This window comes from Pyxicephalus adspersus, chromosome 3 (genome assembly GCF_032062135.1).
Source record: "Pyxicephalus adspersus chromosome 3, UCB_Pads_2.0, whole genome shotgun sequence".
In the NCBI taxonomy this organism is placed as follows: Eukaryota; Metazoa; Chordata; class Amphibia; order Anura; family Pyxicephalidae; genus Pyxicephalus; species Pyxicephalus adspersus.
This window is the reverse complement of record NC_092860.1, coordinates 40,713,013-40,739,813: the sequence shown is the minus strand read 5'-3', so window position 1 is coordinate 40,739,813 and position 26,801 is coordinate 40,713,013. Positions and strand designations below refer to the sequence as shown.

At 38.0% G+C, this 26,801-nt stretch overlaps 1 protein-coding gene across 1 annotated transcript in view; it reads right to left on the bottom strand.

The window, feature by feature from the left end:
- Positions 1-16,880, bottom strand: part of MOB3B (MOB kinase activator 3B) — a 48,171-nt gene extending 31,291 nt beyond the window's left edge. Inside the window, exons 1-2 of the mRNA XM_072404315.1 lie at positions 16,710-16,880; positions 5,821-6,352 (exon numbers count right to left, since the gene is read on the bottom strand). Coding sequence (XP_072260416.1) covers positions 5,821-6,238 — 418 coding nt within the window. The 5' untranslated portion in view covers positions 6,239-6,352; positions 16,710-16,880. The remainder of the gene's footprint in view (positions 1-5,820; positions 6,353-16,709) is intronic.
- Between the last annotated feature and the right edge of the window lie 9,921 nt (positions 16,881-26,801).

The window sequence follows — 26,801 nt, the reverse complement described above, 5'->3', positions numbered from 1 at the left end:
GTAATTATTAATACACACTAGTACTCAAGGCAGTCTTTCAATCAGCAAGTTGTAATGCTTCAGTGTTTACAGCCCCAGGCAAAGGATGTAAAGTGTTCTTAAAATTTAAACCACATTAGTCCAAGAAAGGATGGAATCTACATAGTGGTTACATGGCAAAGTCTGAAATGTCTCCATGTAAAGGTCTCTTGAATGTAATGAATAGTGATAGGAGCGGCTAATAATAATATAAAATAGGTATATATAATAATAATAAAAAATGTCACGCTTTTAGAAGAAGGTAGCATGGATAATTTTCATCTATCTGGTCCCAAAACCTATTCTTTACAGTTTGACTGATGTTCCACTGATGAAGCACTGTACATTTCCCAGCTACTTGCCTTACAGAGGACAATGATCAACATAGAAATCCAGCACAATTAAACCCTCACCATGGAAATAGTGCAGCAAACAACGTTAAATATTAAAAACACTCTATAAGAAGAGAAGGCAGCAACTCCCTTGGATACTGCTTGTTTCTCATGATGCTTGCTAATCTCCGAGGAAATAGCTAAATCTCCAAAATAATCTAAGATTAATCAAGTCATGTGCCCATAACTTGTTCCCTTCACACAGACCAGCATGACTGTGGAGTTTAAATTCAGGACAAGGGGAACAAACTATACAGGGCTGAGATGTAAATAAAATAGATAAGATAGACAAATATGTAGAACATCAAAGAAGACAAGCATCATGCCCACTGAAATTGACAGAGATGTAAATGTTTTTCAGAACTAATTTTAAAGAAGCTTGTGAGATGGTATGGAGACCATGGAGTTTATTGTTAACCACTCTCCCCCACCACCCATATGGGGGAAAAAGAACTATTCACCTTTAGTGCCTTCAAGTACTGCTGGCTACAATGGCTTGTTAAACATTGGCACTCAATAATGAGCCATAACCAAATACAAGGTCCACCAAACCATTATTAACTGGGCCAAGTAAGTTGCCATATTTGTTAATACCAGCACCATTACGTGGATTGGTAAACTTGACCTGCAACGCTTGTGCGCAACAATATATACTAAGCAGAAATAATGCAGATCTGCCAGAACTTACAACCTTACAAAGTGTTAGAAGACTCCTTGAGGTATATTTATGAAAACAAAAATTGTATAGTGAATTTCTTCTACCAAAATATTACTTTAGAGATAAGAGATAAATCAGTGGAGGACAAAGTGAAGGGATTACCCAATGTTGGATTTACAAGCTGGAGGGTGGGGACTAATATGTATGTCAGCTTTTGGCCAGTTTAAAAGGTATACTTGTGTTCCTATTGACTGGTGGATTCTATATTAGCTAAAATAAATGATGTCAGTACAGGAGAACTTGGTCTTTTATGCAGTCACACCTTTACTTTACAACCACTTAAAGTGAATCCCTTAGTCAAAACATCTTTAGTTCTGGATAGCGCTGAGGTTTGGACCCTTGGTCACATTCATATTTCAGTGTCCATATTTCAAAGACCTATCCTACAATTTACAATCAAAAACATTACAGTTTAAAAAAATCCTTCAATTGGGGCATCCTAGCTAAGAGGGGAATTCCCTTCACTTTAACTTCTTGCTATAATTCTGGGACAAGAAAGGAACAGAATTTTTTTTTTTTTTTTGCAGAAGAGACAATAAATTAATAAAACAAATATACCTGCCTGTTGGCAATCTTTGGTATAATATACATCGAGCTGTACATGTGCAGCTCAGTGTGCGATTCTGCCAGGGAAGAATACTTTCATTCACATACTCCGGAGTTATGTCCCTCTGGCCTGGTCATTCAAGATGGCCAAAGTTCCTGAACCCAGAAGATCGGGTTGAAGTTGTTCATGCCATCAAGGAAGCTGTGACTACTAGTTAGGACAACATGTATAAATTGCCCCAGTTTATTGTACTTACTATTTTGCAGATAGTCATGCCCTGAAAAGGAGAATGGACAGCAGACACAAAGACATGCATTATTTAGCTGGGTTCTGGCAGCTGGAAAAATGCTGTGTAGATCAGTATTCTTGGTACGTAAATACACTCTCCCTAAGGCTTATATAAGGCCACTGTAAATGTTACCTGGCTGTCCTTGGTATCAAAAGTGTGAGTCTTCCCCTAAGCTGGAAGTCTACAAAGGAGGTCAGAATGAACTTGAAACTCCTGATCTTCTCATCTTCATGTTTTAACTTATAGACTGAGAATGAAATGAGGTCAGTGAACCAGCAAACACATTTTATAGTTGGGGATTTCAGAAATGGTAGGCTTCATATAGTACATGTATTCTTGAATAAGGTACAGCCCAAGTAATGTAAAGGTCAGCAATCATATTTACTGGTTTGCACGCTCTAATGTAGGGTGAAATCTGATCGATTACCTTGTGTCACTGTACTTTGTGCTGCTTTACTAAATAAGTCACCACAGCACAACATGCATTCTGAATAATGCTGTAAAAATCAATATATGTATCTTAATACTAAGGTTTTCTAGCCACTGGAAAAAATGTATGTGTACTTTACCCTGTATGTAAAATATATTGATTCAAATTTGTTGGCTTGTCCATTTTCCACATTTATATCACCAAGTTCTTTCATTGTTCTCATTTAGGCAACAAAGACATCTGCTTCCTTTTATAAAAAACAGTAGCAACAAATTACCCAAAGCATCAAGAGTTGAGTCCTAAGCATCTGCTTTTCAGCATTAATAAGGGGCTACAGATGAAGAATGAGGTCACGCCATGGAGATCTGGTCCACAGGACCAGCTGTTAGATTGAATAACAATGGCTCACAGGGTAATAATTGTGTTAAATGCAACCAAAGCACATAACCTGTCTAAAAAAGTCAGAAACATAATGTACACAAACAATTGAAAAATACAGGTCAAATAACAGGGGACAAAGCCTTAGGATTCTAAACCTGATTGTACCATAATGAGTTTACAGACAACAGTAAACAGACAAATATTTACATTGACCGAAATAATGGTAGGTGTTTTTTTCCCTATTGATAAAAACACATATAGATTCTATACCTGCAAAATTAAAGGTGTGTTTAGCACAGAGAATTCAGCGTTGGGCGTTAGTTATGTATAGGTACAAAATGATAGTCGTCGAACCCAGATCATTTTGAGTGGAACTTTATGTTTGTGGCAAACAACCTACACCCCTTCCCACAATTTCATACTTCATGGATAAACAACTAAACCATAAAGTCAGCAATGGAGCCATCTCTAAACTCTCTACCACATCATGTTTAATAAAAATAATAATACAGTAAGCGTGCCATTGATGTCCAACCACCATTACTGTTTACAGTCTGTGCCGTCAGATAATGGTGCAACCCTAATAATTTAATATATATATACAGTAAGGCTGAGTACACGCGTGCAATAATTATCATTGGAAAGGATCTTTCAAGATCTTTTCCAACGTCAAATGCCTTCACGATGCATGAACAAACGCTGTACATACAGTTCTGTTCTGCTCTATGGAGAGGGGAGAGAGACTGCACCCCGCTGCACTCTCTCCACTTAACTTTCATTGCGATCATTCCCTGTCCGTGGATCCGTCAGGACGGTCATTCGGACAACGAGTGCTGTGCACGCCAGATTCTCATCCGATATCAGCCCTGAGGTGAGTACGTAGCCTAGGCTATGGAGATCTATCAAAATCAACCCTGTACAGATCTGGCTTCTACAGAATAAACTCATTATACTAATTATTACATATCAGAAAGAATTGTATATGGATAAGTATTCTTTATCACACAAGGTTTTAGGCAACTTGACTGTCCCATGGATAATCTGTTCACACTGGTTGAGAGAATACCCTATGTTGAATTATTTAGGCATTTTCAGGAGGGTGGTGTCTGGGTTGACATGCCACCAGTGAAAAGATTGCCATACAAGGGATAGAAGTACCTACCTGCTTTCATGGCACTGCTTGCTCAATGGCCTGATGAGTAAAGTTTTGCTCTAACATTGGTAAGGAACACTCTGCAGTGTATTTATCAGAAAGGAATCAACACATTGCTCATACAGTCAGTGAAAGATAGCCACCCTGGAAGCAGCGAGTATATTATGAGCACATTTTGGTGATCTGTTACAAACAAGTGGTTGTCAGGATTAAAGTATAAGGCTTAATGTACCACATGCAAGTTTTCCCCAACATGCTGGAACTACTGTGGCTTGCAGCAATCCCTGACTGTATCATCAATAAAAATGGAATAGAATATGGCTAGAAAAATAATTACAGTGCGGTAATACAAGGGGCAATATTAATGTCCATTTTAGCCCTAGCAAATTAAATATGTGCTTTTGAATCCAAAAAGCAAGGAAAGTAATCTGAAGACATAACACTACTTTATTCTAAAACAAGCCAGGAAATGCTTGCACTTGTACATCATTCTAATGGTCATAAAAGACCACGTTCTTGTGGCTTTATTGCATTTATCTGTATGTTCATTTTCTAGGGCACCTTGTCTAGTTGTTTGCTACAAACAGTTAAATGGACAGAATGTGATGATAGCTTGAGAGATACAGATGTGAAGGGAAAAAAAAAAGAGGCAATGAACAAATGTTTTTTGTTTAGGATGACCCTGTATAACTTGCTCAGTGGGATTCCTCTAGCAGTGCAATCATGCTGAACCTATAAAATCCTTTCTCCTCTAGCCCGCACTGATGGGAATAATCTGACGGAAAGCTCTTCCTCCAGCCCTTAGAGGATGAGACTTTTCTTAATATAAACATTCCTCATGAGGGTGAATGCAATAAGCCACAAAAATGCTTGAAAAGGAAACCCTTGCAGAACCTGCAGAAGTCAATGAAACAACTTAACAATGTCCTGAAACAAAAAGCTGTCAGCCATATGTCCTTTATCCCAAAGAAGGTTTCTACAGACATGCCTGTCCATAAAAAAGGAACAGCGTGTTAGATACAGCTGCCATATGTGCTTTTTTTTTTTTTTTTTTTTGACAATATGTCTGACATATAATTACTCTCTATTTAATCTCTATCTTTAGCGATGATCATTACAGACCTAAACATGTAAAATGACTTGATCGCTGAACAAACACTGCTCCAGACCAAAACACAATGTGAATTCCACTTGTGGCTAAACAAACTTTCCCCCGGATGTAATAATAATCTAGTAACTGCTGTAATCACATTGCTCCGTCTTGATATATTGGATGATGATGCAAAAAAACAGCGCAATACAGATGCTAGACACTAGTTCACTTTAATAAAATAAAAGAGCGGATTGACTGAAAGCCTAACCTGTTTTCTCAAAGATCTGTAGTCATGATGTTTGCAGTGGGGCTGAAGTGTGGTTACTGCTTCTTCACCGCAGGTGATCAAGAATCCCCAAAAAAAAGTAATAGGGAAGATTGGCAGTGTTCTCCCCAGGCTCTTTTAGCTAGGTGCACCACCTGGCATTTTTCGGTGACTACCCGGCTCTTTTTGAGTGGTTACTGAAGACTTTGGTCTTAATACAGTGGCTGCCACAAGTCTACAATTTCTTATCACCCGGCTTAAAAAAAAGTTGTGGTTTGAACACTGGATTGGTAACCAAACCATCAAAACCACCCAAATGGTCATTACTGTTGAAAAAGCATGGTGGTTAGCTGCCTGAGAACCACCAGCCATGTGAATTAGCAAGATGCTGAAGACATCTAAAAAATACTTGAGCTGTGGTAAGATTAAAACTGAGTAGCATATTTTGACAAAAGTAGCACAGGTAAAGAGACAATTGTGCTAGAAACAAAACAGGTATATTCAGAAATTGTTTGATAATAAAGGAAAACTTACCCACACTTGTAGGAAATATATCTTCATTGTTAATTTGCACTTCAATCCAGTCCATAAGTAGGTTCATATACTGAGGTGCTGGTAAGGCAGTAGGTTTCTTGTATTTCATGTCATCTTGCCATCTGTATTCATATTTTGGACCCCCGGACATAACGGGACAGGTTGTCTCTGTGCATGAGTCACAAATGGTACCATAGATGAGATTAATCCTATTGAAAAAGTCAACCACATGAACAGCCACCCAGTCATTGAGGTCTTCTCCACTGGGGAGCTGAACCGTAGCCTTCAAGTCAACTCCAGAGCTCAGAGATGCTTGAGCTCGTTTATGTAACTCAAACCTTTGTGTGCCAGGATCAAACTTTCTTTTGGGTCGAAATGTCTTGTCCTTGTTAAAAACTTGCTTTAGTCCTATTGACATGTCTTACGTGTTTGAGAGGTATCTTCAGCGTTCAAATGAATCGAGTTTTGCTCAAGAAGAAGGAATGTCAAAAAGGTAAATGTGTATCTGCCTTGGTTCGCTTTATTTCATTTCCTAGGAAGAAAAGGTGTAGAAATATAAAGTTGTGTTTAAACTAATCAGCCATAAAAAATTACAACTAAAAATTCTAAAGGGCTTTGCAATACACAGAACCATTTAGTCATTCAGTGATTACTAGGGTCACTAAAGATAAATTAGAAAACAGGTTTTCACAGCAAACGTTAAAAGTTTATTTAACAGCAAAAAATGTAAAATAAGGGTGCTGAATCCCCAAAAATGGACTCCATCCCCTGGGCCCACATTACTTATTTTAAATAAGTAAAAAGTTAAAGCATTTTAAATAATGGTGCAGCCACAAATATTTTCTTTATGTAAATAAATCTTTTTTTTACAACGCACAGTCGTACACATACAACATTCATGTAAGACAGCCAAGTCTAAGACGGGTAACTGCTATTTTTTCCCCAAATGCATCAATACAGTTACCACCATGAAAATTCAACATGGCAATAGGCAGACTTCCTGAAAAGTGGCAATGCCATAATGCCATTCTCAATCGTAAGGTAATTTCCTATGTCCTGTGTTTATAGCTATATTTTTCCATAAAACCCTTCTTCTTCATCAGTTAAGTTTGTCCAGCTCTGCTTTTGCTCATACTAAGGTCTGCTCTGATTATGTAACAGTACGTAGAAGTTCTTAGGTTGGATTTCGGTGATAAAATCTTTGTTCTCAAAAACTGGATATCATATTATATAGATGTCTGGAGAAAAAACAGCCAATCACAGATGAAGGAAAATTCCTGGAGGTATTCTGCACAGCAAATTAAGGGCTACTTATGTAAATGTAATGTAAATCAATACAATGGCCCTATTACTACCAGAAAGGCATTTAGGAAACCTGGTGGTATAAATATTGTTTTATAACTTGCAAAAGTGTCTGATGCCCCATTGGATCCAGGACTCCAAAGCCAGTAGAACACCATTAAAAATTGGAGAGGTGAGCCCAGTCCTGTGACCTTTCAAGTCATGTACCTGGCCTTTTTGTCTACATGATGGAGTTCCCTTTTCTGGATTAAATAGAGAGAACTCAAATGATATAACATAGGCTTCACTGCACAGCCTGCATTTAATAAAATAGGCTGTAAATGAAGGCCAAGCAATTTAGTAACACTATGTTAGATGACGAAGGATAGGAAATTGGGAGAGTGAGCGGGTTCTGGTATTATGACAAGTTTCTTTCCCTTTGAGTGACACACAGCTCCCCATGAATGCATTTAGTGGCTCGCAAGCTCCAAAAGGTTGGGGACCACTGCCCTAAATATAATTTAGCTAGAGCTGTACTTTAAGGAAACCTGTCATGAAAGAAATAATGTAGTGTATTCTCTTTCTTCACATGCTAGTTGCCTGGCTGTCATTCTGTCTTCATTATTCTGACCCACTGACCTGAAAAAAGAATGTGGAATGATAAGAAGGTGGTCAGCAAATTCAGCCCTTATGTATGTATCCTCCATGAAAAGTTTACTATAAAGAAATTAACTGGTTAATAAAAGTAGTTTTTCTTGGTGAACACTACATTACTGTTTGTAGAAAAAGTTGTTCATAGACTGCAATAAACTTTTTCTTGGAAAAAAATATATCATGTGGTTTAGCCTCTGGTACATAAACAAATGGCCATTCTATACTGTAGGCAGACAGAATACATGAATGCAGCTCTGCATGCAACATTAAATGTTTTTTTTTAACACATGCAGTGTGAGTCCCTGAATTCTGACCTGGTGTTAGCCTCATGCAGGTTACTGTAGAACAGAACTCAAACTGGGAAAGGGGCAATTAGCACAAGTACCCCATCAATTGGCTACAAATGTGCTAAAAAGGAATATGCTAAGTGGTGGAAGAGGAGGAGGAGACATGTGCTCATCAGTCTGTTGCTTATCCTTCCACTGCCAAGTAATAGGCTAGCAGAGGGACCAGTAAGGTTTACCAAATTGCAGAAAAGCAGATTCAGATCTACCGCCCTTCCATACATGAATTTAATATGTGAATTTAGACAGGGGTTTTGGTAAATATAGTCATTATGGTAATGGTTTGGGCAGATTTAAGAACACGTACACACTGTAGATTTTCTCACACAAGGCAAATCAATGTGCAATAATGATTTACAAAATGCAAAAACACTCAGCAATAATTATTCATAGTTCAGTTAATATCAGGTAATGCACTCGGTGGCCTTCACATTTTTTGTCACTCTGTGCTGTCAGGCAACATTTTACATTACATTGCTGAACAAGACTTGTACAAATACAATTTACGCAATTTGCAATTGTAACAAAACAGGTATTGCTGGAATTTTTACAACACTGTTTTATAGAAGCAGTAGAGAAAGACATTGGGATTATAATGCACTAGTACATTCCTCTCCACATGCTGTATGGTAGATATGGCTTTATAGAGCCATGATAAGAGTAGAGGTGACTTGGTGTAGTGCAGAGGTCATCAGAAGTTAATAAATAACTAGATGAGACATTATTTACACAAACTCCTCATATCAGAGTGCAGAAACCCAATAATCAATAGGCCAAACTTTTAACCAAGAGACGCAATTACAATCCCATCAATAATACAATAAAAAAAAACTATCAATATATTCTTCCATACCAATAAGGTTTATGCAGACATTGTAGATAGAATACAGGCAGAAAAAGTGCTGGTGATAAAATAAAAAATAGAAGCTAATGGCACCCTATCAATAATTTATCTCTGGACTTGTCACTTCGTCAATGTGATCTATATAAAAGGCCATTGATCCAGATGAGCATTTGAATGGGTTACATTCATTATCCAGTGGGATGGCTGCAAAAGCCAGCTGGGTTATTATGGCGTCTGACCTTTATAAGGTCACTGGATGATTGTCCTTGTGTGGCCTCTGGAAACAAGCATAATGTGTGTCCATGTGCCTATTATGACAGTCATTGCCATATGGAAGTTTATTTGCATATTGTTTGTAAATGTAAAAGGTAGGATGCAAAAATCAAGCAACTAAAAGCAAAAACAATAAAAATAAACAAATAAACATCTAAACCAAACTTCAGTCATTGCCTAAAACCAAACTAAAACTACCTTTATGAAAACCATTTTACCTTCTATAGGAGCTAGAATTCTGTCAGGTACGTAATATACCTGCTTGAGCAGAAAAGCCTCATCAGGAACACACCACCAGCCTGATGGGCAGTGATGGAGAACTAACACATTCATGAGGTCATTACCCTGCTCATGGACAGCACATATGTATGGAGCAGAGTCTACGAATCCCTCTGCCCAGCTTAATGTACAATAAATTACAGAAATCTCATATTAGAACCAATTTTATACTTAATGGAGCTACATTTAAAATACATTTACTGATTTCATACTAAATTGAGCTGTGTTTAAACTAAATATAACTGATATATTACCGCATTTATGTGTTTTTTTTAATTCAGCTTCAAAATTTAACTGTTGAAAATTATATATGTATATACAGCGTTCTCCCCAGCCCTTTTTAGCTGGGCGCACCACCTGGCACTTTTTGGCTACCTCCTGCCTATATATATATATATATATATATATATATATATATATATATAAACACACACACACACATACATACATACATACATACACACACTTCTTATGAAAGAAAAACTTATAGGACATTGAACATTCTTAGTTTTACTTTACCTGGTATGTATATGAATATGTAAAATTCACACATTAACACATTATCTGCAGATATGTATGATCCAAGTAGCATTTTTATTAGTTGTTCAGCAATGGCAGCTCCTGTGCTTCTTTTTATATACATTTCCTTTAAAATTCTATTTAACAATCCTAGACTATTGGTTAGAGAAATGTAGAAGTTATGGTTTCATCTAACAATTAGGTTTCTGTAACAGACATGTTAGAGCGGAACTAAAGTATATAATTAAATTGTTGTAAGCAGGCAGGTTCTGCATTGCAGGAGGGATGTCTCTTCTATAATAAAAAGAAACCTACCTGCCCGTTCTATAATTGTGAGATATTGACTGTCTCTTCTGCTATACAGAACCTGACAGCTTGCATTTTTTTGGTTCTAGGTTAGCTCTGCTTTAACACAATGCTTCCACATAAGGTAGGAACTCAGTCATGGAGAACTTGGGTGCCTGGAGGAAAGGTTTAAAAGTGTCAGCTAGGTTGCTATCTGCATGGAATTTTTTAGGTTTCCTTATCTTTACTTTGCTTTCCTCCAGGCATTCCAGTTTCCTCCCTCCTTCCTTCCAAAAAAAAGATTGGCTTGCCTTAAGCTACGTACACGCATGCAATAATTGTCGGTGGAAAGAAACGATTAACGACTGATCATTCGATAATCGTTAATAAAAAAAAGGGCACAACGACACCGATGAATGAGCAATGTCGCTGGAAACGAAGGACCGTCCTGGCGGATCCGTTATGGCAACGATCGTTTGTATCTATGTACGGTCATGTAGTGATCGTGGATGGTTCTGCGGTACACGTCACTTACTGCATCGTATTTAGTGTGTGTCCAATGTTATATTTGAACGATAGTATTGTTACACCAGGTACAGAATTGTGCACTATACAATCATTCAATATAATCGTGAATAATCGTAGATCCGTCATTATTCATTCGTTTTCTAACAACAATTATTGCATGTGTGTAGCTAGCCTTGGATTTTGTTACCAACATTAGATTATGACAAAGGTGGGAACATTGGAAAGTAGGTTCTGCCGTAATATTCTGCTGTAATATAAATACATAATAAAATGCTTAGTAACTAAACAGATACCTATTCTATCTTGTCTTAAGATAAAAAAGAAAACCCCTAAATTTTCATGATTACTCTTTGCTATCAAACAGTCCAGCATTTTCACCACACTCACGATCAGGGCAAACAGTTATTTGTTGATTGTTGTAGCCTAACAAGCTGGAAAACCCCTTTGATTTTAGTTTCATTCAATAAAATAAGTGAGGATTATACCTGATTATTATTTAGCTGATTGTCAAACTGGGGAATTTTAAACAGAATAATGACTTGTCAATCTAGCTTTTGGCAGCTTTAACATATTATTGTGTTTGTTTCACCTAAGAATTAATTTATTGCTGAAATGTATGGAAATAAAGGATAAAATATCCAATTTTGATAACTGTGTTTTATGGTAGATAAATCGGACTAAACAGGACATTTAATATATTGAATAAAAAGCAAGTGCGCTGGTATGAAGTTTTAACATAAGATACAAACATGCATAATGGTGCTTTATTTTCTTTAAATTTTTTGGTTACTGTAATGTGCTGCGATGTAACTAGACACGCTTTGCACAAATGAAATATTTTTTATATATTTTGACCAAGTGGACTTCCTGTAGTTCCTGCACTGGGATTAGTGCAATAAATGAACCCTAAAGCTTTGCATATAGTGATAGATCCAGGCTTGTATAGGCAGATTTCCCCCCTTAGGGACTGCTGAGAAATTAGTTAGAAAGTAGTTTACAAATGTAAGATCATATATATTTCTTTCACAGAAGTTCTCACCAGTTCAAAAAATACACAGGTACAAAAACCAGTGCATTCATTTTTAGGGGTTGTTTAATAAATTTTCACACCTTACAAGTCTGACCCCTGCTTCTACATTCTCTAACTGGTAATGTGACCAAACAGCATTCCACAGATAATGTGATTTTAGCCTATAGAAGAAAGAGAGCAACAGGAATCAGACAGTCCACCTTATCTAAACTTGCAGCAAGAGAAACCGCCTTTGCAAAATATATACTTGCCTTTCAAATGCAATACTCACATTTACAATAATTTGTCACATAAAATGGAACACCTTAGAGGGTCTATCCATGTAAAATTGAATTTTTGTATATATTTATGCCAGGAAGATTGATTCCTACCTAAAGCTAAAATTTTGATGGAAAAACTTTCACCTGACTTCAATGATCTGCATATGCATACTAGCAATGGCTATTACAATCAGGGTCTCGTATTTATTTCAGAATTTATACTGTATGTTATACAGATAGCGAGAAGTAGAAGAAGACGACCACAACAAGGCAAAAACAAAGCTGGCAGGGATTTTGCATAACTAAAATAATATTTTGGGTAAAGTAACTCCAAACTGCCACATATATACATGCAATACAAAATGACCTAGTAATCTAGCCACTGCTGATGAACATTGTTGGTCGGGTTAGAACTATTCTGTCATTAATACGGTTTCCACAAAGATAAGGACATCCACTCATGATCTCTCCTTTTCCTTCTCCATTCAGCCAAGAACAACCTTGTGCTTGCACATCTGACTGCCTTGTAGGTCTAAAGGTCACGTTTGATATTAAATGACACTTGCTCTCAGCCAGATCAGAAGCAATCTTATCTATGGAACACCAGCAAACACTATTGTCTACTTTGTCCAAATGTTTTTGTTGCTGCAATGTTGTCTCTCACCATAGACTAAACACTTACAGTTTTATAATGAAACTATTTATGTTTAGGTACCAAGACTTTAGTAAAGATGATGGCTAAATGTCTTAACACCATCTAGTGTTTATTTCAGCCTTAAAATAAACTTGCCACTTTGTTTATTATGGAAATGATAGTTGAAAGTCAGAATTGTATACTAACATCTATAGCTAACCATAGAGGTGATGACCTTGCTTAGCAGCCCGTTTCAGTGAACGGATACTAGCAGAACATTCTGTAGAACAGCAGTTGCCAACTAATGGTTCGCGGACCATGTGCCCCCATACGGATCTCAGGGAAGTGGTGGATTGTGTTTCTCCGCATGCGCAGTATGGAGCCGGTAAATTTAGTGGTCTGTCGGTCCAAAAAGGTTGGCGACCACTGCTCTAGAACAGCCCTTCTCCATCTTTTTAATTTGGGGGAACTCTATGAAATAAATTTCAGGTCCTATTGAACCCCTACAATTGTTACCATAATGTTCTGCAGCCTACAGTACATTAGTGTGATGGTCAGTGGGGTTAACGCCTCCTATATTATTGGCTATTTGGAATGCTGTTACAGATAGCCAAAAGGATAAATAATATTAGTTAAACTGACCTGAAAGTCACAAATTTCTCATTGCTCAAGGAACCCCTTGCAACCTCTGAAGGAACATCAAGGTCCCACGGAACCCTGGTTCAGAAAACACTGACCTTTAGGCCTGACTTAGCAGTGACCTGTACGGATTGTAAATGTTGCACCATGTGCGTAGTAGTAGTGGAAGCCCCATTCCCTCCTTCCATTTTCATATATATATGTGGCTTAGCTACAAATTAATTCTTGTGACCACACTATCTTTATCCATGATCCTAAATATGGCTAATATAGCAATGATACTCAGCTACCCTTTGCTGTCTGAGTACCTTGTATGTCCCACCATTCTCATTATATAATATAGGCAGACCCTCAAATTAAACTGTGTTTGGTAAATTCCAGCCCTCAGAACCGTTTTAAAAAGAGTGCAACTTTGTAGGCCGCAATTATTGATTTAAAAGAAGTTCATTGCAGAAGTTCCCTATTGACCCAATGCAAATTATTACTATTTTGCATTCAAAACCCTCTTTTGATGAACTGCAAAATCGTTAAAAATGTTGTTTAGCAAAATAATCACCTGTTTTTTGGTGTACAAGTAGTAAGCAGGATATTGCTCTGAAAGGCGCAGCCTGTGCTAGCATTTGGTTCCAGTAACTACAAGGCAAAGAATCACCATAGGCATTGTACATATCTCTCTGCAAGGGTGCTATGCTTCATTCACAAATGCAAGCTGAAGCAAGTTCACATTCTTTTGTTCCACGTTCAGGACCCGCATTCAGCTGTGTCAGTGCAAGTCTGTTAAATTGACCTTTGGAAAGTAGGACTGAATGCTAACAAGGTTTACCAATATACAGAACGCATTTGTTCACAAGTAGAAGAATAAAACTCACCATTCGCTGAAAGAATGTCCTGAATACCTTTTGTAGAGCAGATACACAATTTTCAAACACTATGCAAGCTAAATTCAAACAAAGCCTCAACTTGTTTAAATTCAGTATCCTGAACTCTAGGAAATATACGTAAGCAAAAAAAAAAAAAAAAATCCCCACCCCTAGTTCATGGGAAAAAATGTAACTTTCCCAAGAAAAACCATAGCATGCTCATATAGTTTCACTTCTACTTTCTAACACACACGTTTGATGATATAACTCTCAGACTGTTATAAAAATGACTATAAAAGAACTGGGGGTTGGTATTTAGGGAAAGAACCTGCACATTATAGTAAACTTTGAACTAAACTTTGCTCCAGTGCTGACATCTCACCACTCCATCACTATCTTGTCTGATGTGCCATCTACACCCAATGTTCTTTTTCGTTCAGCCAGTGATGAATCAGCTCCATCACAAAAATATGGTAGTTGTAGGATCCACTTTTCAGGATCTTAAAAATGTCATGAATGCAGTATGCAAAGCCCATTAGAGATAGGCGACATAGATTAAATTTGAAACATGTAAGTCTTATCTAACACAAAATGCACATTTGCACTTTTTCATTTAGACTTTGGTTCTGCCTAAATATTTGTTTAGGGATACTTTTAAAAGTGATCAGTCTATTGTAAATATTATAATGTGCATACTCACTACTGACCCCCCTATAACAGTTATGTGCCTTTAGCAAGCAGCAAGTCATATGCTCCTCTTTTTATTTTCCCCACCCAGTAACTGATCAAAACAGTAGGTAAGTAAAGGATAGTACAGTATGTGGCTCCTGGTGTATCAGTAGACAGTACTAAAATGCTCACTGACCCCCCCCCTTAATATTTCCCCATTGGGATGGCGGGGGTATCACGTAGGGAAGTTACATCATTCCAGCCTGGCCAATCAAGATGACGGCGTCCACAATGTAACAGGGACATGCGATGAAGCATGAGTAAAAAAAGTTTTTAAAGTGGATTTAGGCAACTTTACATTATGGTATACATTGTAGCTTGCTTTGCTCTAGAGCTGACAACTCTGTGATCGCCCTTGCCACTCACTCCATTCACCATCTTGTCCCATGCTCCATCTACACCCAGTGTTCTTTTTCATTACCTCACTGTGTCGCCAGTAAAGAATCGGCTCCATCACTAATGTTCAGTATCTTATAAATGTCATGCATGCAAAGCCCATTGGAGATAACATAGATTAAATTTGAAACAAAAAATTTGAAGTCATCAGGGATTCCCCTTCTGATCACTGGCCTGTAGTAAATAAAAAGTAATTCACATGAAATTACCTACGGCAAAAATAATAAACCTTACTACAGACAAATGTTTACTTGTGCATTTATAGCCACCTTTGGAGTATATAAGGGTTAAAAACCATCCAGGGAAAGTTTTGGCCATCCTGGTAAGGTGTTTTCCAAGAGACAGAAAAGGAAGTGAGAAGGAATCTCCCTGAATGAGAATCCCCCTGCTGTTACCAGAACAGATGTCATCAATAAAAGCCTTCCAACTCCTATATCTGGCTGTGACTAACATTTTGGATTTTCCATACCTTTCTGTTTTGGTGACATTAGAACATATGGAGGATCTGATGAGGACAGTAACAAAAACCTGACAAATGCTCCAGACCTTCCCGACTCTGTGTAAAAGTTATAATAAACAAATGCCATTATATACATTATATTCCAAATGTATTTTTAATTGATGGTGCTTTCAGACATAACTTCCACACACCCCATAAACTATTGGAAAAACTGCACGTTTTAGGTGAACTTTAAATGACTCCAATATGTCAGTCGTATCACCTGCCAAGTTTAAAGTCCCCGAACAGAATGGACAATGCAAAAAACGTATTTTGTAAGTGATCAGGAATTTTCACACCAGCAAACAAATGATGACAATTGCACAGTGTGCACAAAATCCTCCCTACAGGCATGAGATAAATATCAGCCTCCACCCTTCCATGGCAGCCTTACACTGCCCAAGGATGAGCAAATGTACTACGCCATGGCTGATGGATGAGCCCCTCCGCTCTGATCTAGTGGGAATCCTCAGATCCCACGTGATTTATATTAAGATCTCATACATAACAGATCACATGTAATCATTTCACACTTCTCTATCAGATGTCAATACAAGTCCCAATTTTATGGAAGCAGAATTATATATAATACCCTGATGAATGTTTACACCCATCTGTGCAGTATAAAGTATGCCATCACACTATTTGTACACACATACGATGATATAAAGTTGTGCACATGTGTCCCCCAGCACATTGCTACACATGGGAGATTGCGACACAGCTAACAAACACATCGTCCTGCCAGGGAAGGTCATGCCTGTCCTGCACGATCAACTTTCCTGGGCACCGATCACACAAACTCCTGGCACATGTTGCTCCCACCCTGCATTACCTCCCGTCCGTGGATCTGACCCAGGCTGCTCGGGATTCCAGGAAAGCGGAGTGCTGATAGGAAATCAGAGATCCCCGGGATGGGAGCAGCACGTAAAGTCCAGCAGCAGCAGCGTCTGATCACCCGCAGGAACTGAGCCGCATGCCATGCCTCTGGGTGTTTCATTCATACTCTGCGAGCCAAGAGCACGGCTTCCCGCCTGCTCCCCCTGCCGGCGTCCGCTGGAACTGCATGCCCTCCACTGAGGGGAAAATAAAAATGGCTCACAGGCCTGTTATGTAAATGTCAGCAAAGCTTCCTGGTTGTCACTGCTATCCCCTCACCAGCCTGGATTATTATCCATTCTATTTAGAAACTTAACATTCAGCACACATATCACAGTTATCAAATTAAACTTACAGTTATTTGTAACAGTATACTATTATTATTATTATTATTAATAATAAACGGGATTTATATAGCACCAACATATTACGCAGCGCTGTACAATAAATAAGGGTTGCAAATGACAGACGAATACAGCAGGGGAGATAGAAATAATACCTTTTATATGGTATGGCATGGCGGTGAGGTTGCGGTGTGGTTATCGCTTCCTCACGGCAATGAACTGCTGCTTCGGAGGAGACACTACATGTAGCTTCTACCCATGGCAGCCCCATGGATAGAAATATATAGGCTGGCAGTGAGCTACTTACTGCTGACCACAGTCAAATCTGCAGACATGGCATCTGTGGTGGCAACAAGCAGCTGGCTTGTAACGGTCACCTCCCCCCGTTCCCTTGCAGGGTGGCCGCATTTTCTTTTTTTCTTCTCTTCCTTGATCTTGATTAGCTGGGCCGGGATAACAAAATTCCCGTGCAGCGTTCATTTATTCCTGGAACGCACATGGGAATCCGAGATTGTGCATGCGAAGCTCGGCATTTTGACAGATAAATTGAGGGGTGTGGGATTCCTCTATAATGCATAGCTTATAGAGTGCAGGGGTTGCCAGTGCCCCATTTTTGGCATTGGTGGAAAGAAAACTACAGCCCATTATTGTCAACGGGTTAAGGAGTTTTTTGGGATTGGTGATTACTTACATGAGGAGATAATCTGTGAAAATTGGCATTTATTCTGGGACTATGCCTGCAGTGTTTGGCAGCGTGAACTCTTTACCCCCAAAGTGTCTGCAGAGCCCCAGGGTCCATTGCCAGTTTATGTGGGAACCACAGGGTAAGAGATCTTTGCCAGCATGGGCACAGTGCTAAGTGCTGGAAAGCATCTGTCTCCTAAAATAGTTTGGTTTTTATATTGTCTTACTGTGCTGGGACACTGATTAATCTCTTCCATTGTTATTTCTACCCTTCTCTCCCCAACGCAATATGGACATGTGCATGGGGAGGCAATCTGCACCAAGACTCATCTCTATTGGTTTACAAAATATGTATAACATGAAATGCATTTTGTTGTCATCCTAAATCACACATACTCTGATACACAAGTTCTACAAATGACAAGGTTACCAAGGCCTTTGTTGGCTTTAGTGGAGTTAGTATTTATATTAGGATCCAGTGGTGTATACCCTTGTGCCTGTAGTTACCAGAAATTAATATTTATGTTTTTATCTATGTTAGTAGATGTGTTCTTTTCTAGATGTTATTTTACAAAACCCAGAGATCCTGGACTCTGTATTGAGTATATTATCACAATATGTAAGGCATAACTTACAGATAGCATCTAGCGCCAGGATGTCTATATAGCTAGCAGGTGGCTTTTGCTATATTGACAGTAATAAATTAATCTATCAAGAGAGCTAACAGAAGCCCAGGAAAAGTGTGAAAATCAATTAGCAAGGCTTTTGGTCATGCTATGCCAGACTCCTAAAACAACTCTTATTTACACCCCTAGGAATAATTCACACAGGCCCAAGGAAACCTCATAAAAAATGAAATGTATGAGAAATATTTTCTAAATTAGGAGACATGCATGGTTTATGATTAAGTATTTATACACAACTAAAATAGTGAATCTTATATATAATGAGTATACATAGTGGATAATCAATTACTACCACTGATAAACTACCACAGAGAATGTTTCGCTGAATGTCATATTCACTGCTTTATAAATAAACCCCTAAAGTTGTTGTTACATTACTAAATAATTAGGTAGATTAGGATAAACAGTATCCATTTATATGTATCTGATTGTTTTATGAAAAGTAGTTGCATTTTAGATTGTATCTAAATTGGATTGTAACTAAATTGGATCTAATTGGAGACCCAGTCCAGAGTTTGTTGCATCTACTAATGCCCATCTCTGGCCATAGGAGGCCTGACCACTACAAGCATCTTACGTTCTGCACTATTGTGGGTGAAATATGTTTCTATTCCTTTACTACAAAATATAGTTTACCTGCACTTGGGTGTTTGCATTGAACGGGGTCTATATAAATGTATACAGTACGTATTTGGTATTCTTTGTTCATTTAAACAGGTTTGATTCCCTGTCAGATTTATTTGTTTCCCAATCCACAATCCAACCCAATATTTTTTTTCCCTCCAAATTTGCTCATCCAAACTTCTTAAACCAGCTTTTTTTGGATTCGTTCTGAAGGCATTATTACTCTATTAGACCATATACTGTAGAGACTTTAATAGGAACTGCATAGAGACTGATAAACGCTTAAAATTTTTAGGCAATTATAGGTGTTTTTAGAAATCTTTAATGCCTAAAGCCTTTATTGGAAAATTCTGGGGGCTCCTTAATAAAGGAGGCAGCCAAATTCCAAATAGGGTCCCCATCTGCAGATCCCTACAAAACAGGGATTATGTAGTGAGGATGAGGCTCTCTCCCCCCAATAATGAGCGTTGCCACTATTGGGGGCAGGCAGGAGTCCAGTTTTTGCCAAAAAGAAAAATGACCTACACACTTTTTGTCCTCTTCCTTCTTTGGCAAGCCAGATTCAAGAAGATCTTTTATGGATAGTAAAGGGACACACATGTATAACTAGACCACTATGTATTTTTAAGATTTTTGTGTTCAAGGAATGCCAGGTGATCTCCTTATAATCAGCAGAGAACATGAAGAGTTTTGACAATAATTTTCCAAAGACAATATCCCAGCTGTTGATGTTTGTCTGTTGTGTCTATTCAGTTCCATACACAGATTTTAATTTTGAATAATTACAATGATTTATGCAGTAAAACAGTTTATGTGAGTTTTCGGCTTCCTTTTATTGGTTTATCTCCTGAGAACCAATATTGCCATGTGGGATGACAAAGAATGACATCTAGCTGGATCTGGATCTTTAGTTATTCTTTCAGATTTTAATCAACTAGAGTCATAGATGTGGCTATACATTGTGGCTATTACTGCTTGTGTCACTTAAAATGTCCCTTAACAAGGTTTGGAAATGGCAAGGGTTCTTATTGTCAAGACCTGTCAGATTTATCCATATGCATGTATGGTCAAATTTAGAACAGGCCAGGCAAAGTCAGGCAGTCTGCTTTTTTACAAATACTGACAGCACTAGCAAGTAATATATTAATTATACATTAAATTATATCCATTAAAGGATACGTTATTATGTAGTGTATTTATACAACACTGGCGTTATGTACAGTGATTCACATAGATCCATTCACGTCATTCTCTGTCCACAGAAGCCGATCACAATATAATACCCAGAGTCAGTTTGGATGGAAACTAACTGAAGTGGAATTAGGGTCATGTTTTGAATAAAATAAAAAAGCATGTTTTGATTAAAATAAAAATAAAATAGAAGATACTTGGAATATATACTTTGCATAAATGCAGATAACATATAAAGAATAGAAATTCAAACCGGTAGTACATTTCTGTATATCATGATAGGTTATTATTTTTTTTTACTGTAACAATAACAATCTGTGTGTATGCAGGGATAACAGTGGTCCAGAAAACAAAATAAAGACAAGTATACAAGACTGCAATTGGAGACAAGAAAGCACTCTGTTCTCTTTAGGATGCTAATCCAGGTGTTAAATTTGTATGTCATTTGTAAAGCAAGAAACACTTTCTTGAAGGAACATGTCTTTTTGCAAGGTAATAAAACAAGACTTCACCTGCATCAAGCAGACAACAGACACTCGATCTTTATTTATGAATCATATGTCTCTTGTTATAGTATATCAGTGATGTATTATTTGGGGTTAGGTTTGTTATTTGAGATGGCAAAGCATTACAACAGTATCAATGCTTCACTGACTCCAGGCATATGACCTTTTGTAAGTTGCTCTAGTATTAACAAAATGAAATCCTAGAGCAGCCTTTCTCAACTATTTTCAACACAGGGGAACCCATGTAACTCTCAGGTCTTAAAGGGAAATCCTACTATAATTTCTATATCCACAGCTCATAGTACATTAGCTTGGTGGTCAATGGAAAGAATGCTTTTTACACTGCTGGCCATTAAGAAGAATGTCACCCTTACATATACCTAAAAGGACCATTGTTATCTCTGGTAACTGACCTGAGAGGTACATATTGCTCATTGTTCAGGGAATGCCCAGCGACCTCCGGAGCAGGGGTGCCCACACTTTTTTGGCTTGCCAGCTACTTGTAAAATGACGAAGTCAAAATGATCTACCAACAATAAAAACTTGGACTTAATAACTCCTGTGTGCGGTAGAGTTTATTTTGGAAGGCAGGGCTCCGCGATCTACTCGTGTTGCCTTTGTGATCTACCAGTAGTTCGCGATCCACCTGTTGGGCACCCCTGCTCTGGAGGAACCCTGGTGTTTCACAGAACCTGGGTTAAGAAACATTGTCCTAGAGCAGGGGTCTGCAACCTGCGGCTCCGGAGCCGCATGCGGCTCTTCAGCCTCCTTGTTGTGGCTCCCTTCGGCTGCCGCGGGGGGATCTCTGATGGGGGATCCCCTTCCTCCCAAGACACTGCGGAGGAGGGGGATTCCCTATCCGGTGTTCTAATGAAAAAAATCTACCAGTGAAATAAATCTACCACGGGGCGTGTACAAATGGGTGTGTACAATGACATCCCCCTCCTTTGAACCCCAATTCCTCTGGAATGGGGAGATGTACAAAACCAAAAATGGAGGTGCAAGTGGGGGACACCTGTGACTAACACCCCCTAAAATGTAGTTGTTAGGCTATCGTCAGAACATAAAGAACTCTGCCCATCAAAAAAATCTACCCTGTTACGTTAGAAGCCTCCAGCTTCTAATGTAACAGGATGATACGTTAGAAGCTGGAGGCTTCTAGGGGCATAGTTCAGTGTTTAATTTATTTCAAAGTAGGCCTACACATGCACACTTGTTGTAACAGGTAAAATTAAAAAAATATTAAAACTTTTAAAAGTTTATAAACTGTGTTATGTTTTGCGGCTCCAGACTATTTTTCTTTAGTGGAAGAGGAGGCAAAATGGCTCTTTTAATAGTAAAGGTTGCTGACCCCTGTCCTAGAGTGTATACAAAAAGTTTTTAAAAATAACAACATAGCTAAATATCTACCAAATCTGAATTTTGCTATAGTAGAACATGTGTCACTTTAATTTACTGTGTATAACACCACTTATACTGTGTATAACGTTAAAGTGTAACTGTTTTTTAAACATTCTTTATTTCAGGGTTTTTAAATATACAATAAACATAGGTAAACAATAACGGCAGGGAATGTACATTAAGGTCCATTGTCAGTCTAGTGTGCCTGTAGATACTACAATACACATGGCTTGAAATGTCCAGTGAATACATTTCCTGAGAAGAGAGGGTAGACAGGCATTTCAAGTATGCCATGTAACTCTATTTGATCAATGGATGTCATGCAATCTCAAGAAAGGGCCAGGTCCAGGTGGCACTAAAACTCCAGGCGGCTTTGAATTTGTCAGAAGATCCCTGTGCACTTGACATAAGATCTTACATCATCATAATGTCATTTACGTCACACAGCCATAAACCAATTGTTGGTGTTGAAAAGAATTTCCAGCACAGCGGGATACATGAGTTAGCCGCAATGATGAGATGTCTAATAATGGAGACTTTGTAAGCCCTTTCTGATAGGTGCAGTAGGAAGAAACCAGGATCTGCGGGTATGGTATGCGTAGCTACCTTTTGGATAGGAGAGCTCACCTGGTCCCAGAAGGGGCAGAGCTGCGGACATGACCAAAATATATGTAACATACTACCCCGTTCTTGTCCGCACCGCCAGCATAGGTCCGATAAAGTGTAATTGAACTCAAAAAGTGTACCCTGAAAAATGTCTTGAACTCCTCCTGTAAAATAAATAAATTCCTAATATGCAAGGGTGACTAGGAACTCCTGTGTTGAGAACCTGAGATAATAAATAAAATAAAGATGCAGTAAACCACAGCACTGTATTGATAGCTCAACTGGAACCCCAACTGCCTCCATTCAGCTGTATAGGAGTGGCTGGGTACAACTTTGTTCAAGTGTTTGAGCATGGTTGTCTTTGTGGTGGGGTTGCAGAATGGCTCTTGGAAGAGACATACTACCTCTGGCCATGAGGTTGTACTTCCTTTTTTAGAGGAAGAATTGCACTGCAATTGCAAATGCAAGGGCAATGCATGCAAATGCAATACCTAGGTTTGCTATGCACCTAGGGGGGTGGCTAACTGTGCATTTTCCACTGCAAGTCTAAAAGGGGGGTAACTGAAACGTGGCACAGTAAACATTAATAACAACTAAAACAACAAGTGCTTACTAAAATAATAATACATATATTTAATGATGCCTAGATGCAAAAAATTGCTGACTTGGAATGAATTTTTTGTTTTGATTTATTTTATTATCCAATTCTTTCACAAAACATTTTAGTATACAAGATGTAATAATTAAGAAAATGCAATATAAATGTATGCATGATAAAGAGTGCCTAAAGTAATGTAATGCATATGGGAACTATTCAAAACAAACAAAAGAGACTGACACAGCTAAGTAAAGGCAAGATACACATGTATGTAGTAAGTGTCTTTAAAGGTATAATTTCTGTATACAGTATATAATTATCTGTGCACATTACAAGTGCATATCCGTCTAATAGCAACTCACACTTTAATTATAGATTCCTTCTAAACATACACTTTGCTTTCATACAACTCTCTTGATTCTAAACATCAACATAAGTAAATGGTTCCTGTTATTATTCAATTTCAACAGACACAACAAAAAAGACATTTTGTGATACCTAATGAAAAATGTACTTTTCCTTATTGTGTGTTATTATACTAATCAATAATAATTGCAATACCCTACATTATATATATTGTATTAGAATTTATGTGATCCATCATTGCTGCTTTCACCCTACAGTTTACCAGGTCATTCCCTTAAGATATTTTTGTGGTGGGGTGACCTATCTTAAAGTGTAACTACAGTTACATTTTTTTATTTTTGATCAGGCAAGTTGCAGAAAAGGGACAGGCAATGTACTTTCTGCAATAATCCTTCTTACCTGCCTGATTGTTCCATGTAACTGTCAAAAAAGCTGAGCTGCGCAGCTTTGGTTTCCAGGATACCCGGCAATCCCAGCTTCCCCTATGCTTGCTGGGACTAAATGATGTCAGTCCTGATAGGGCTAATCAAGACGGACGAAGATCACAGGCAGGATGTGAAGAAGGAAAAAGATGGTGGCGCCTTATGATGGAATGACGATAGGGTAGTATAGCAAAGTTTAGATCCACTTTAAACTAGTTTGCTAAACTACTCAACCTTTCCCACTGTCTTTATCTCTAAAGCACAGGTACTTATTGATTTGTAGTCCTAAGATAAGACACTCAAAGATAACAAAGGCAAAGAGTAAAGGGCGGCTCTGAATTTTTGACAGGATCAGTTGATTTTTGTGCACTAAATATAACACTTTAAAGGCCACAAGTATTATTATTACACAGAATTTAAATAGGGCCATCATATTACACAATGCTGTACAAAGTCACTAACTGTCCCTCAAAGGAGCTCACAATCTAATGTCCCTACCATAGTCATATGTAATTAATACAGTCTGAGGTCAATTTTGAGAGGAAGCCAATTACCCTTACTGAATGTGCTTGGGATGAAACCAGAGTACCTGGAGAAAACCCACACAGACACAGGGAAAACCTGCAAAGCCCATGCAGATAGTGTCCTGGCCAAGACTTGAACTTGGGACCTAGTGCTGGGAAGGTAGGAGCGCTACCTCTGAGCCACTGTGCACAGTCACACCCAAAATCCTCAAGGCTCCTTCCACCTGCTGCAAGTGATGGATAAAAGTTACACCCTATACCCCTATAGTATACTTAGGATTGTTTTCCTTCCAGATCTACCAGGCTACACAAATACATAGCATTGATCATATGACCTTTGTGAGTATTAAAGTGAAATTATGTATGTTTTAATAATTTTGTTAATATATTTTCTAAATTTAGAGCCTGGGAAGGAAGGGTATAACTTTTATCCATATATATCAATCTTTATACACAATGATTTCTAAAATGGTGATGGAAATTTGCAGCATGAATCAGTTTACCCATTACATGGCTTCTCAGATGTGTATTGTATATCTTAAACTTAATGAAGGATTAGGGATCACTCACTACAGGTGTTTGAGTGGGGACCCAACCACAACTGGTTTTGAACAATCTCTGTTTATTACATTCAGTTAACAAATGTTCTAATATGATTCTTTACATACAGAAAAGTTCCTCCTTGTGTCTATATTGTGATTTTCAGATAGTGAATTGAAATACTCCAGATTTAACTGCAAAATGATTGAGGTACGATCTACCAGAGAGCCACCCAAACTTTATGGGGAAAAAATAAATGTGAGTTGCAAAAAAAAAAATATATATATATATATATATATATATATATGGTATTTCTCGTATAAGCTGTACATAATGAATATCAGTGTGTAAAATTATGAATTATTATGATCTTCTAGGCCAGAGTTTGCCTACCTTTATGCCGGATATGGTCTAGCCAGTATTCCAGTCCGTCCTAAAGGCCCCCTAGTTTTTTATTGTTGGATCTGGCCTAAATGAATTGTTGCGTTATCACAAGTTCCTTTGATATCATCGATATCATAGAGTTCCCACCAAGTAACCCCAATTATTATGCCTAAAGTGCCGAAGCAACGTGCATTGTTGGTAGACAAATTATTCTTCATCCACTGCGGCAAAAAAGCCCTGTGTTTAGTGTGCAAGGACACCAACAACACTTTCAAGCGGTCGAATCTTAAGGGGCATTTTGATGCCAAGCAGTTGTACATGTACAGAGACTACACCACATGAGCAGAAGACTGAGGCTGCTTGCTTACAGTCACGTTGGAAAAAACCTTTCCTTAGACACCTTGTTTCTTCTGGCCTAGTGTGCCTTCTTGACCTCCTGAAATGGCCTAGTAGTCCAAAAAGTTTGCCGACCCCTGTTCTAGGTGATTGGTTCCTGATGAAGCGGACTATGTTCCGTGAATCGCGTTGAACACCTAATTGCCTACATACCTGCATTAAATTGTATGGAGTTATTAAAATCTATGTAATGTTTTTATCAGAAGTTTTTGAATAAACTTGAATAAACTTATGTTTTAACTCTTTTATATACGCAAGATACTCTTTGACCAGGGCCTTCAAAGTCCCTTTAATACTTACCTCTTTGCAAATGACATTGATGGCTAACATATAGTGGGAGGAGGGGGAAAATGACTGCATATGTAATCTACAGAAAATGGACACTTACGGTACTTTAAAGTGCTGTTTGATAACCTGAGTGGACTAAATCCAATCATAACAGAGCAAATTATACTTTAATGTGACAGTAATCCAAACCATTAACATGAAACAGTAGTGGTGTAAGGTTGGGTTTCATGTGTGTAAAGAGTAAAATAAAAAACAAGTTTCTTACAGCAGTGTTGGTGAATGTAGACTGCTAATCTATGCTAAGTGATTTTGTATGATGGTGTCCATCCACAAACAATCCAGACCTTATGTTTCTATATTATTTAATATGCATACAGGTGAAGATATATATTCTTCATTAGTTCCATCCAATCTAATTTGCTTATTATTACGGCACAGTTCCTGTTCATTCCTGTTTATGTTCAAAATAAGCAGCTAAGTTGTGATGG